The 14,758-nt window shown below is 37.5% G+C and overlaps 1 protein-coding gene across 2 annotated transcripts in view; it reads right to left on the reverse strand.

Moving 5' to 3' along the window:
* Positions 1 to 13,573, reverse strand: part of TCHP (trichoplein keratin filament binding) — a 49,876-nt gene extending 36,303 nt beyond the window's left edge. For both annotated transcript variants that reach the window (XR_010090946.1, XM_063457075.1), the window contains exons 1-9: positions 13,463 to 13,573; positions 12,305 to 12,495; positions 11,669 to 11,879; positions 11,523 to 11,579; positions 10,598 to 10,666; positions 9,353 to 9,526; positions 8,360 to 8,472; positions 7,584 to 7,650; positions 4,445 to 4,617 (exon numbers count right to left, since the gene is read on the reverse strand). Coding sequence is in view for 1 of the 2 variants with exons in the window: in XM_063457075.1 (XP_063313145.1) it covers positions 4,445 to 4,617; positions 7,584 to 7,650; positions 8,360 to 8,472; positions 9,353 to 9,526; positions 10,598 to 10,666; positions 11,523 to 11,579; positions 11,669 to 11,879; positions 12,305 to 12,495 (1,055 nt within the window). In the remaining variant the exon portion in view is untranslated. The remainder of the gene's footprint in view (positions 1 to 4,444; positions 4,618 to 7,583; positions 7,651 to 8,359; positions 8,473 to 9,352; positions 9,527 to 10,597; positions 10,667 to 11,522; positions 11,580 to 11,668; positions 11,880 to 12,304; positions 12,496 to 13,462) is intronic.
* Between the last annotated feature and the right edge of the window lie 1,185 nt (positions 13,574 to 14,758).

The following is a 14,758-nucleotide window of genomic DNA, read 5'->3' on the forward strand; positions in this document are numbered from 1 at the left end:
GATTTACTTGCCGCAGTTTGACGGCAACTTATTATGCTCAGAAATTAGATTCTTTTATTTCTCATGCTCTAGTTACACTATTGGTCAATCAGTACATTCGGCATAAATTTGGATTTTATATCATAGATACTCGATTACATAGGACCACCAATCTGAGTCCCGAAAATCGCCGGCAATGCCTTCTAGCCGCAGCAGCCGTACACTTCTCAGCATTACTGGTAAAAGTAGCAAATCAATACAAAGTTACATTGTATCAACTAGCTACATAGCTCTCGGCATCCAGCTATCATTAGTAGAAAAGACTCAGAGATCGTCATGCCATTCCAGGAAGGCAACATACCTTTTGCCTCCGTGGAGAATATTGGCACAAGTTTATCTGTGTTATGTTACGTTCTTCTATATGTGTAGCCCCTAAGGTCAGTAGTCATACACTTGTCACTGACGGTTTTTCGGCATTACAACAGTTAATGAACTAAGCCGCTGACGTCAGATGGCAAGTTCATTTGATTGGCCGAATCTGAAGGGCTCATTAACATATGAACGATCGATATTTTGGCGCCCAAATGATGTCACATGCCTGCTTCTGATTGGCTTAACAGGTATTAGCAGCTACCAAAACACATTTAAATGGAGACCAGAGGTCAGTCTCCCTCCAGCCCCTGACGAAGGTGCATCACAGAAAGCACCGAAACGCGCGTCGGGTTTCTTCTTTCTTTCACTTATTTTCTCACTAGGGCACTGTCACTATGTGTAGGTAACCAAGTCTTAAGTATTACCCTTAGATCTCATTACGGTTATCAAACCCTCTGATATGGAGATGATTGCAGGTTTGTCTTGTGAATTATCTGTTAGACTACTTTAATCTCTTTTGGCTTCATCTTGATATTTCTACATATGTCACTTGTGGCCTCCAGAGCAGTCTTAATCAAGAATACTCCCTACCAAAGGACCAGTGATCCTAGTCAATACTTTACTTAGCTATTTTAGCTAAGTCTATCTACAGTCTGTAGCTATCAGAATTGACCTACCATGATTAAAGTCTATTATCTGTAGCTACTTTTGTGACTAATCTATGAGTACTCCATTGACTTGAATACTTTGAGGTGTGCCATTAGGGCTAGATTTTCTACCCAATTCGGGCATTTGACCACCAATTTGGTAATGCTTGCTATATGACTTTTTTACATTCATATCATTAAATTATTTTGGAAAGATCCCAACCTCATTCCAGTACTTACTTCAGACACCTGGGTATTTCATCCAGATGGTCTGAGTAATTTTCTCTTTCTATTTGTTTTAGATATCCCGTATACATTTTTTTATATATATATTTTATATTTTTAACTATTTGAAGAAGTATATATTGAAAAACTAAGAGATAAAGAATTATAAAAAACAAGTTTGAAAACACCCTGTATCTCCAACAAGTTATGAGGATCCTGTCCCTTTAAAAGAAACACCTATATTAAATTATTTAAACTAAGTTTTACACAATTTATGTATAAAGGAAAGGAATCACCATCACGTGAAATAAATATATTAAAGGTCTTTTATTTCCTATTAAAGCTTATCATTATTGGTGAATAATCACTTTAACATTAATACTAATCAAATAGATTATTGTAGATATAAGTATTATAAGAAGTCTATTAAGATGTATATAACCAATTCCTCTTTTACATTGTCATATCCCCTTTTATTCCCTAATGTTTATTAACGGAGAGACTTTCAAGGCTTTATCTGTTGGACTGCACTGAAAATAACTGTGCAATATGAACATTAGAGAAAATGGCTACAAACATATGGATACAAATTCGGAATGAACAGTAACTGCCAATCTGAGAGGCTTGCCAACATCACACCCCGAGAGCGAGGCTTGGAACATAAGGAAGTAAAGCTACAGCTCAAGATAATTTCAATCTGACGGCACTCCAGGTGAGAGTGTCCGCCAATCTGTTAATCCTTTTTTTTTTTTGTCTTTCCTTTTTATTTTCTTGTATCTTTATGGAGATAAGTTAGGTACTACCCTACATGATAGCTACGTAACAAACACAGATGTAGATGATTCCCCAATTAGGAGGGTATATAAACAGAAGCTAGGAACCAGGAACTCTCACAACGCTGATCCGGCTGAGGAAGCCACATCTAGTGGTGAAACGCATACCGGTATATATTTTTTTATGGACATTGTTCTTCATTTTATTTATGTACTTTTTAATACCAATTAATAAAATGTATTTAAGCTTTTATTTGGTTCCTGGCTTTAAAAAGATTAAAGGGGGAGTGTAGCCCTATACCTACACAATACGTTACTACAGAGCCACAGGGGCTCTGTGTTTGTAAGTACTCAATAGGCACTTATTTCCATATATTCCTTAACCTTACTGTACTACCCTATTGTGTGTTTATATACTTTCCCTTAGGACGGAACACACATTCCATATAGGGGTGGGTCGCCTAAACTGACCCAGAAGCGAACCACACTGGAGCTAGGTTTTATAGCTCCTTGTTTGTGAGTGTTTTATTTATAAACTCCATTTTATCATTGCTATCTTTTTATTTATTAACTGCACCATGTGGTATTATTTGTGTCTATTTTAGGTCTGAAAAATTGTAACATTGTTAAACTACCATAACCACTATTATTAAGGTAAACCTTTCGTATTTTAAAGCGCTACACTTCTGAATCTTTTATATCTTGTTGGTGTTTGTGGGGAAGTTGCACTTCTTGGTGTCAGCTACTATTATTACATATACTGTTTGGAGATTATACTCTTAAAAATTAAAAAAAAAAAAATTTTTATATAAGCGCTAATACCCTTTGTCCTTTTTCTACTTAAAATGTATGGCCATGTTCTGCCAATTTCCAAAGCTATAGGTAAGCTTCTTCTTAATCCAGCTTTAGCATTCACTATTAGAATTCAAAACAAATACAACATATAAAATATATATACTTTTCTAAAACTATTTAGCTTTAGTATATATGACCAAAACAAATATACTAATTTAACTTCCCTTCTGACCATGGTAAATATTGCAGTTAACTCCACCCAAATGGAAGCCTAGGACTTTGACTTTGCCTTTGCTCAACCAGTTCTTCTAGCGTAGTGAAATTACAGGCAGCGGTTGAAAGCCTTACTGAAGTATTACAGTATCTGTCACCTCTTCATTACATATTTACAGCTAGTCAATGCTAAAAGAAAGGTCATTATCACTGTAGCAGCCTGTTTAGAAGAATACTCCAGGCTCTCGCGCACGTACACACACTGTGCAATGTGGAAGTTAGGAAACAGTTATAGTGGGTGTTTTTTTTAGAAATGAAATCTCTTTTATAATGTGTTAGAGTACTCAAACTATACTTCTAACTTTACAACGATAAAGAAGGAGAGCACTCACATGACTTGCTTAATCAAACGATACACTGCTCACAAATGTCTTATGATGGCATTTTCTCCTAATACACATTTTGCCTTTACTTATATTTTATAATACATGATTTTTAGGTTAGGGTTAGTGTTAATGGAAATGTTAATGAATTGCTTAGTAGGGATTAGAGGAAATTGTTAGTGTAACATAGTGTACAAGAGTAGTATATGGGTTCAGGGGAGGTCTGTACTGTAAGAGCTGCATTGGGGAATACATGTCCTAGTACTGGCTGAGATTAGTGGGAGTTACAGGAATGGATGACAGCTATTTTAGCTGCCATCATTGAAATGGTAACAGGTACCACTCAGGAGTGTGACTTTCAGTAATCTGGGGACAGACAGAGACCATGTTTGTACCATTCTGTCCACAATTAGAATCTTCTGTGTCTGAAAACATAATCTGCCCAATGAAATAATGTGTAAATATATACTACACAAACATATTGTCTAAATTGTACCTTATCTCTGCCATACAAGCTGTTCAGCCTTTTTCCATTTCTTCATGATAGCAAAGTCCATGCTTACAAACACCTTCCCAAGCAGTCAGTCAGGAAGAACATATTCATTTTATGGATTATCTATGCACAACCAACAATGTGCTCCATTCTACTGAAGGTGCCTTTAGCTCACAGTCAAACAATAGCCATTCTCTACATATACAGTATGCTACATTTAGTGTTGTAGTTTTCATGATCGTTATATTTGTGCATTACATCCTATGATCCTAATCTGCAATAAACCTTTAGTCAGCTACAATAACCTTGTGACTAACTTAATGGCCTATTACCAAGGACAAAATAAAGAAGATAAACACTAAGCATCCGTTCTAGGATTATAAAGTCAATAGGAAGTTAACGATCCTTAGAATAATGAACTGGAGGTAATCCCGTAAAAAAAAAAAAAAAAATCAACAGAAGACACCATGCAGTAAAACATTTTGAAACTCCCACTTCTGAAACCCCTTAATTAAATGTATGACTGATGTCTGAAGCTGCATTATAACTCTGTTGTGAAGTCACCTGAAAAGCATATCTAACTCGGCTTCTCGCTGCCTTTCCAAATGTAGCTGCTCTTCAATAACGCGTTTCATCCAAGCGGCATCTGCCGCAGCCTGTTCCCGCCTAGCCGAGCGCATGCGCTCCTCCTCATCTTCTTTACTTATGAGTGCAGATAGTATCTTCATATCCATCTCCTAAAAGGGACAGCACAAATATGAAAAAGTTGAACCTTTACAAATCATTAATGCAAACTATTTAAAAAACATTGACGTGGTTGTGCTTTATGAAGCACAGAGTTGTATTGATACACTGCGCTAGCCAAATTGCTGATGTGTATAAACAGTAAGTTATTTTAATTTAAAGCGAAACTGACACATATCTGAAAGTGACTGCTCTCATTCCAGAAAATGCAAGTAGATGTTCACTAAAATCTGAATTTGGATTTATTAAAGGGACACTATAGTCACGAAAACAAGTTTAGCTTAATGAAACCATTTTAGTCTATAGATCATGCCCCTGCAGTATTCCTGCTCAATTCTCTGCCATTTAAGAGTTAAATCCCTTTGTTTCTGTTTATACAGCCCTAGCCACACCTCCCCTGGCTGTGACTGACGGCATGGGAAGAAAAGAAAAGAAAAATCCGATGAAACTTACTTTAAAAGTTTGTATCTTCTGCTCTGTAAATTAAACTCTAATTACATACAGGAGGCCTCGATAGAGTCTAGCAAGCTATTAACAGAGCAGGATATAAGAAATTATACATTAAACAGAATTTGCAATAAAGGAAGTATAAACATTAGAGTACTCTTTACAGGAAGTGTTTAGGAAGGCTGTGTAAGTCACATGCAGGGAGGAGTGCCCTGGGCTGCATAAACTAACCAATTTAACTCCTAATTGGCAGATAATTGAGCAATGAAACTGCAGGGTCATAATCTATACACATAAACTTCTTAAAGGGACACTATAGTCACCTGAACAATTTTAGCTTAATGAAGCAGTTTTGGTGTATAGAACATGCCCCTGCAGCCTCACTGCTCAATCCTCTGCCATTTAGGAGTTAAATCCCTTTGTTTATGAACCCTAGTTACACCTCCCTGCATGTGACTTGCACAGCCTTCCATAAACACTTCCTGTAAAGAGAACCCTATTTAGGCTTTCTTTATTGCAAGTTCTGTTTAATTAAGATTTTATTATCCCCTGCTATGTTAATAGCTTGCTAGACCCTGCAAGAGCCTCCTGTATGTGATTAAAGTTCAATTTAGAGATTGAGATACAATTATTTAAAGGTAAATTACATCTGTTTGAAAGTGAAACCAGTTTGTTTTTTATGCAGGCTCTGTCAATCATAGCCAGGGGAGGTGTGGCTATGGCTGCATAAACAGAAACAAAGTGATTTAACTCCTAAATGACAGTGAATTGAGCAGTGAAATTGCAGGGGAATGATCTATACACTAAAACTGCTTTATTTAGCTAAAGTAATTTAGGTGACTATAGTGTTCCTTTAAGTTATAAAAAATACAAGCTGTGACTAAAACCGAGATGGAGATTTTTTTTTAAGTCAGCTTTTTTAGCCCGAATTTCGCTTTATTTTTATTTAATTTAGAGTTTAGCAAATAAACCTGTGCATGTGTAACTCACTGGGTGGAAGTTAGCTTGCTGACAACAGACAAAGACATAGACGTTGCACAAAACATATTGCAACCAGGAAAAGAGAAATTCAGCTGGCTGACTGACAGTCCAGGGAGGTGGCCCTATAACTAGATAAATCTAGACAAGACTGCTAGTACAGGGTATTTTGTATCATAACCACTACAGTAACTTAACACTGTTTTGAGAGTGTTCTTTTAATCCTAAATGGCGAGACTACATGGGAAATCATTTATTTTAAATGTGTATACTTAGATCTAATCTAATATAAAAGTTCAAGAAAAAAATAAAATATATATATATATATATATATATATCAAAGTTTCATCATATTATTCAAGGTGCAATCATCTATTTCTTGTGGTTTATTTCAGTACATTTGGCATTTGTCACCATAAGTAGTTTAAGTTGGTTTAATCACTTGATTGAAAATCAAATTAAGTAGACAAATTGCACTGAATCAAAGTGGATGCCTATAGACATCAACCTGCTCCTTTGACTTTGCCTATACAGTCAAATGTTATTACAATATTATACCAAAATATCCTATTAGTTTAAATCAGTTACATGTGACAGTGTGTTTGTGTAGTGTGTATATAATGAATGCAGTGTGTGTGTGTGTGTATAGTGAATGCAGTGTGTATATAATGAATGCAGAGTTTGTGTGTATATATAATGAATACATCCTCCATAATGCTCTTACACCCACAATGCTGGCAAAGCATCATGGGAGGTGTAGCCCAAAACATCTGCAGTGCCGAAGGTTGCCTATGTCTGGTGTAGTGTGTTTGTGTATATAATGAATGCAGAGTGTGTGTGTGTGTGTGTGTTTGTGTAGTATGTGTATAGTGAATGCAGTGTGTTTGTGTAGCGTGTGTTACTGTAAGTATGTAATTTGTGTAAAATGGGGGGGAGGGGAGGCATTTTTAATTACATTTTTTATTTTAATATTAAATTATTATTATTTTTTTATTCCCCTCTTCCTGCTTGTTACCTGGCCAGGGAGGGGGGCTATGGCTTTCCCTAGTGGTCCGGTGGCATAGATTGTGCAGTGGGGGCCCAGCAAGCGCTTACTTACCTTCCCAGCAGCTCCCCAGTGTAAATCTCTCGGCCAGTGTGCCGCGCAGAGCGTTGCCATGGTAACCCGTGGCAACGCTCTGATGGCCGTGGGACTCGCAGGATTTACACTGGGGAGCTGAAGGGAAGGTAAGTAAGCGCTTGCTGGGCCCCCCAGGACGGCCGGGCTAGTCATGAGCCCGGCGATCCTGGTATGTATTATTGGCAATATCGGTATCTTTATTGGCCGATACCAATATTGCCGAAAATACCGAATATCGTCCGATAATATCGGCCAGACCGATAATCGGTCGATCCCTAGTTTTACCAAAAAGCCCCATTTCACTCACGTCTTTCTATGCCAGATGTGTGCAACTAACATTGGTTTGCTATGTGCTGGTCTTATATCTGTTACTTGAGGGGTTGAGAGTTAATAGGAAATGAATACATCACTTACCAGTTCTTCTTGCACCATCCGAGCTCGTCTCTTCATCTGGGCGTTATACTGACGGCTTAAAAAGTGACTAGGGAAGAACAGAGACAGCTATGAGTCAGTCTATCAAAACTCAAACTTATTAAACATTTAGGTTGTATATGAAAACAAGATCAGGAAGGAGGTTCAGCGCTGATAGGAAACCAGGGAATATGACAACAAGGCAGCACACCTATAAAAAAAGGTCAATCCCCTCTAAACCCCTTAGAATAGGGGCACTATATTTTTTATTCTTTTATCCCGAGTTGGACCACTCCACCTAATTATTTTACTAAAGGACAAAAAAGGAGCACCATATATCCTTGAGTGGGTATTATTCCACTTCGTGCTATCCATACCAGAGCTGGATTTAAGCTCTGAATATTGTGAGTAGTTCTACTATCTACACAATATTATTTTTTGTTCATACTACACCATTGGAGTTTTCTTTCTCTTCTGTTTTCTCCACATATCCATTTTCAAGCTATGGATATACATATGGGACTTTACATACTTTTTTATGTACCACTAGGACCACCACCTGCATATTTGGACATTTTATATTTGGACTATTAGGTACCGTTGCTATTACTCTTCAGTTATTTCCAAAAAATTTTATATTTTATTTCCACTTGTTTTTAGGCGCACCCTTATTCCTTTTTTTCTTTCCATTGTATATGAAAACACAAAACTTTGTTTCCTTTGCTACTTTATAACCAGATCATCCACTAATCAGAAATTAGCAGTTATCTTATAACTACCCGAGCTCTGTTTTTTTCCTCTGCTCCTCCATCTTTCTTCTCTCCTCCTGAAGATCTTCTACTTCCCACTGCTGTTTCATCAAAATTCCCTGCTCCTTCTTCAGCTTTTTTGCCTTAAAAAAAAAAAAAAGTATAAACACTAGTCAATATAAAACTTTTTTTTTTTTAACCATACATATACACGCACACAATTAAGCCTAATCCTTAATACCAGTGAAGGATAACATAAATTGCTTAATTGCTTCAGTGCTTAAAAAGAGTTCAGAGTATACGTAATGTATGCATATTGCGTTTACATACAATAGCAGAATTATTCTGTTTTTATTACTTCATTAAAAGGACCATAAACTAGGGGTAAATCTGACCTGTGTACACAAACATACATCCAACACATACTCTTGTGTGATGTACTGCATCAATTAATACAACTTTAGGAGCCAAATAAATAAATGCCTGTTATGCTGGAGTGTTAATGTAACAGAAAAGGAATGGTCTGTCTATCTATGAAAAAATGCCACATCTAGCAGATTTTATATTTACATTCATACAGCTGTAAACTGACTGGTACATCTTTATTAAATGATCCACCTTAACTCAGAACAACCGTTTTGTCTTTTTTTTCCATGAGCAAATAACTCATTTGCTCATATACTAGGGTGTGCACTTTTATGCAGAGAACAGTACAAAAAGAATATCCCCAAATCTAACACAGGTGGCAGAAAGGTGGACCCCCAGCTCTTGCAGAACTACAACTTCCATAATGCTTTGCAAGCAATAAGGCTGACATAGCTTAATTGAAGCTGTAGTTCTACAACAGAGGAAATCCAATTCCTACCCACTCCTAATCTATTAAAGAGTTATAAGACTTGATATTTACAATACAGGTCTACAAACGTTTCATACATAATAACTACATAACATGTACAATCCTATATAATGAGTTAGAATATGAAGCAATTTTAATAGTCTATATCTGAAATGACATCCTCCCACCTCTGTGTCGCGCAGCTGAAGTTCCTCCATTTGTTGCCGCAGGAATTCAACACGTTCTCTCTCAGTTTGTCGGCGTCTCTCTTCTTCAATTTTCATTCTTTCTAGAGCCTCTCGCCTAGCAACCTCAAATTGATTTTCAAACATCATCTTCTCTTCTTCCTCTTTAGTTTTTTCCTATGAAATTATATCATAACAGAAGTTTAAATTGAAAAAAGAAAAAAAAAATCTGCACAGTTGGCAGTATATTTGGTTTATGTATTCTATGGTGAACCTATAAAGGTGCTCAGGCATCTATTGGTAGGTTTTGGTAGTAAGATTAATTTATTTTGGGAACCCTGTATTTTTCTAAAAGCACAGTCTCAAGTATTGAAATATTATTTTAAAGATGGGTTAACGACCAAAAGTGTGGATTTAATAGATTTATTTTTTGCTGCTTATTCCCCTTTTTGTAACAACATGAAGCCTTGCTACTGTATATATGGGATCCACGCCCTGTGCAAGCAGCTTCATTACAAGGCAAGGGAACTCTAGATGTTGCTTTGCTCCGACTTAATTGTTCTTTGGCTCAGTGACCTTGTTTAATTAACCAATACTGACTTTTCTGGATTCTCAACCACTGCTAGTATTTATATGAATCTCTCCATGTGCCATTGTACCTTTTCATTTCTTCAAATGAATTATGTTAAAACCAGCCACTCTATGAAGAGGTAATTCATTTCTAATTGATTACAGCTTTTAATTACTGCAGAGAGCACCTTGCACTCACTGATAGCGGTTTACAACTGTAGTACACTGTTTAAATCCCCCGTAGCAATAAGTCAGCCCTTGAAGAGCTGTCCACAAGGCATCCAGAATGTGCAATTCTGTCCAAGTTTTGTATGCAATGTGAGCGTTCTGCAAATCAGTTCACATGTCTTGAGTAGAACTGCTCTTGGGGGATAAATTACTCATCCCATAAACCCTTGCTGGACAGGTTTTATGGGAAAAGTGTCACCTCCTGGTTAGCGTGGGGTAATCCTATAGCTGCAGGCAGATTTGCTTAACACTGCTTCGAAAGGAAACTTTTAAATTAAATGTATATTTTTTAAAATATATTTTTGTTTGCATTTTTTATTTCTTATCTAAATATGGACTAATAAAGATTTCCATGCAAGTATTGTTTACAATAGGTGTATTTTTGTTTATAAACTGTGCATCAGATGTGTATATAACCATATTGCCATAATGGGACGCAGTTCTGTTTACCTGATTTTTCTCAGTAAGCTGGTCTTCCCAAGCATTAACCACATATTTTTTATGCAAGTTGCTCTCAATCTGAGAACAAAAAAAAGGCAAATTGTAGGGCATTGCAGAGTAAAGCAGTAGAAATGCAGTCAAGGCAACATTGAAAATAAAATACATATTTAAAAAATAATAAAGTGAATATCCTGATTTGCAGCAATGATAACTGTGCTCATAAATGCTAAATCTATCTATTCACAACAATAAATCAATCTTCAATAACAAAACAGTTTGGAGAAAGAACCATTACTGGTACAGTTAAAAAGCCTTTTGGTGAAATTAAATGTCAGAAATTATTTCAAGCGGCTGGTTGATAATAGTCAAAGCAGTTAAAATATTAAATATCTGAATTCATGTACACATATGTTGTAAGGTCAACATATATAATATACATTTTATACACAGCATGTCCTACTTTATGTATTACATTTGCTACACTCACTCAACTCACTCTGTTCCCGAACTGGAAACATTGAGTGTGGGGTGAGAGAACACAATATTTGCGTTACCATAAGATGTCCAAGGTCACTATGTTAAAGACGCATAGATATGCTGTACAGGTAAATAAACGTTATATATATTTTTTCATACACATAAAAATTTATTTTAAAGTTTTAAATACACTGTACTAAGCGTACCCCTAACAAAGACAAATACTGATTCCAATATAATACGTTCAGTTTAATCACAGCCAGATATACTTATATGAAACCCTAAAAAAGAAGCATAACATCACCACTTCAAATTCATAGCGTACCCCTAACAAAGAAAAATACTGGTTCCAATAGAATACGTTCAGTTTAATCACAGCCAGATATACTTATATGAAACCCTAAAAAAGAAGCATAACATCACCACTTCAAATTCATGGCATATTGGAAAGGTTTACCTCACGTAGCTTCACATTGTTCTGCTTCCACCGCTCATACAACAACTCTTCTGACACCTTATGACAAACAAAAGAAACATTCATATTACAACCCAACACATTACTACAAGTTTTATGTTCAGAAAATGTTGCGTGTTTGCAGTAACCTTTTTCCTCCTCTCTTCTCTAGCAGATTTCAGCTCCTCTGTCCTTTCTCTCATTTCACGAAGAGCAGGCTCTTTATTTTGATGAAGCTCCCGCAGCTCTTCCTCCAGCAAATCTCGCTCCTCTTGTAAAAGTTTACGCAGTTGCTCTCTCCGTCGTTCCAAGCTTTTTTTCTTCTCTTCTTTCTGCTTTTCTCTGTGATATGCATTCATACTATAGAAAGAAAATAGAAATAATTAACTAAGAGCACAGAAATTAAATATTTGTTCTTATCAGGTCTAGGAAGAGCAACAGAACAAGAGAACAAAAAGAAAACATCCAGCAGGCTTATCTTTAAGCACAGAGGCATCGGAATATTCAAGAACTGACTGGGACACATTACAGAACAAATGTGAGCACAGGCATTAGAAATCTGTCACCTGTGTAATGCAACCAAAAGCTACTCAGGCAACATCACAGGCCTCCAAATGAGCTTGTGTCACCCCCTGCATACACAAGAACATGTGTAATGTATATGGCAGACATATGTACACAAACAAACAGTGACAATGATCCACATTCTTTCCTGGTCTGAAGAAGAAGAAAAAAAAAAAAAAAGACATTTACAAAAATGACCAATTGAAAAATATGTATATTACCTCTGCTGGTAAGACTGTCTGGAGCTCCATTGTGCTTGTTTACTGCTACACACATCGGACTGTTTAAAGTATCTGTTGGTTAAATCCCACTCTTGGCGAATGCGAGCCTCTTGTTCCCTGTGTCGTACAATCTGCTGCTCCAAAACCCTACTCCGACTATGCCAGTGAGATGGAAGTGTGGGCAATGCCATCTGATTTGGATACCAAAAAAAAGTTGTATAGACTTTAACCAGCAAAATCATGTTCATATACTTTACAAGGTGTCACACTTTTAAAAAGAAGACAGTGGAATAATAATCAGATTCTAGGATGGAGTGTAGCACAAGTTTATTTATTAAACTTTGAATTGCAGAGTGCATGTTTTGACCCATACAAGACAACGGGTTTCTCTGTCATTGTCTATATATCAACGTGACTAATGAATTTGGTACCGTTTCTTGCTAATGTGTACATTTCCATTTTCTGAAGAAATATATTGATACTTTTGCATCCTCCTCAAAGCAGAGGGCTAGTAAAATAAATACTCAAATTAAAAGCTGAAAATGGGTATCTATGTCTGCTTGTACTTTACAGATGGGAAGACATACAATCTATGTGAGTGCTTTACAAAGTAACTATGGATAATGAAAGCTGCAAATTACACTGAAATAAGAGGCTTCTAATTAGAATACACACACACAGAGGACATTTTTATTTGTATAATTACAGCTGTAATGTGCTCTTAATGGCTTACTTAGTTTTGCATGTACTAATACATGGAGATGCACATTTATATCTACTACTACAACAACAACAGCGATGAGACACAAACATGCATGTACATTGCAGACAGACACAAACATGTTAACAGCCTGTGTTACTGCTATAACCATTCATGTTAAACAGTATTCTCTGCAGTCACCGTGTGAGAGGCAGTGAGGCAATGTTTATATAACGCGGAGAGTAATGGGAGTGCAGATAGTGATATAAAGAGCTGTGTGTGCGTAAGAGAAGGTATACATTAAATGGGCCAGTATCAGCCTGGGTGTATGTAATGCCGGTTGATATTAGAGATATTAGGTGAAGCTCTATAATATAATGATCTATAATCACTCTATGAAGGAGCGCTAGTCATGGCGGAGGCCGTGCAGGCTCTCTGTCACTCAGTATAGCCGGTACCTGGGCAGATCCTGCGCTCCGCTCTCCGGTAACAGCTTCGAAATCCCGTTAAAGACCACAAACAACCCACTTCCTTTTCCGGTGTCGATGGGTAACCGTAGCAACGGCATGGCGCTTCCTCCCCAGCTGGAGCCGCGCTCACAATGTCAGTTAGGGGAGGAGTGAACGGCTCTCATAGCACTGCACGTATGCCATGTCTATGGCACTGCATGCACTGCATGGGCCTTAATACCCCTACCCCCACACACACACAGTGTTAATACACATAGTGTGCTGGGGTATTAACACTGTAAGGGTAGGGGTATTAAGGACTAGGGGTATTAAGGAATAGGGGAATTAACACTAGGGGTAGGGGTATTAAGGACTAGGGGTAGAGGTATTAACACTGTGTGTGCTGGGGTAGAGGTATTAACACTGTAGGGGTAGGGGTATTAAGGATTAAGGGAAGAGGTATTAACACTGTAGGGATAGGGGTATTAAGGACTATAAGTGCCCCAAGTCCTTCACTTACCTTTTGTGAGATGGGCTTTCCAAGGGTTCTTCAATAGCTTCAGTAGAGCGGCGACCGGTCCAAGGTGGCGCCCGCATTCCTCGACGCTCAGCACGCAATGCCATAGACGTGCGGCGTCTAGGTATTCTATGTCTATGGCACTGCATGCACTGCTTGGTCCTTACAGGACACTGTACACACTGTGCCCCAGGATATGGCCCAAACCACTCACTGCATGGTCCTTACTGGACACTATACAGTACACACTGTGCCCCAGGATATGGCATAGGCAGCCACCTGTACATTCTGTCATCACCTTATCCAGTCACTGGTCGGTTGGCTAAAAGAGCAGCCCAGCCCCAGTACCAGAAGTGCCCAATACTTCCTAGTTTGGGATTAACTTGATTCATTTTTTTAGGTTCACCATTGATGATTAATAATGGCACATCAGAATTTTTTTCGACTTGCATTTCCTGCATTAATGGAAATGTACTTCACAGATTTTTGCAATGACAAAGTAAGTCATTGCTGACCTATATTAGCAATGTTATTTATTAAACTTTGAGTAGAGCAGGGAATTGCAAATTTAAGTACAGTTATTTAACTCATGCTGTACTTATAATAAAATGCAGGCTACTTAAGCTCATACATAAGTGCAAGGCCAGTGCTCAGTATATGGGCAGCATACCCACGCATGCAGAACTAGATGACGCTCTTCTGTATGGGCCGGAAAAATCGCCTGTGACAATAACTGCGCCACGGACACACCATGCCTATCATGTCCTCCCTTTCATGACTGCTTAATT

This window comes from Pelobates fuscus, chromosome 5 (genome assembly GCF_036172605.1).
Source record: "Pelobates fuscus isolate aPelFus1 chromosome 5, aPelFus1.pri, whole genome shotgun sequence".
Taxonomy (NCBI): Eukaryota; Metazoa; Chordata; class Amphibia; order Anura; family Pelobatidae; genus Pelobates; species Pelobates fuscus.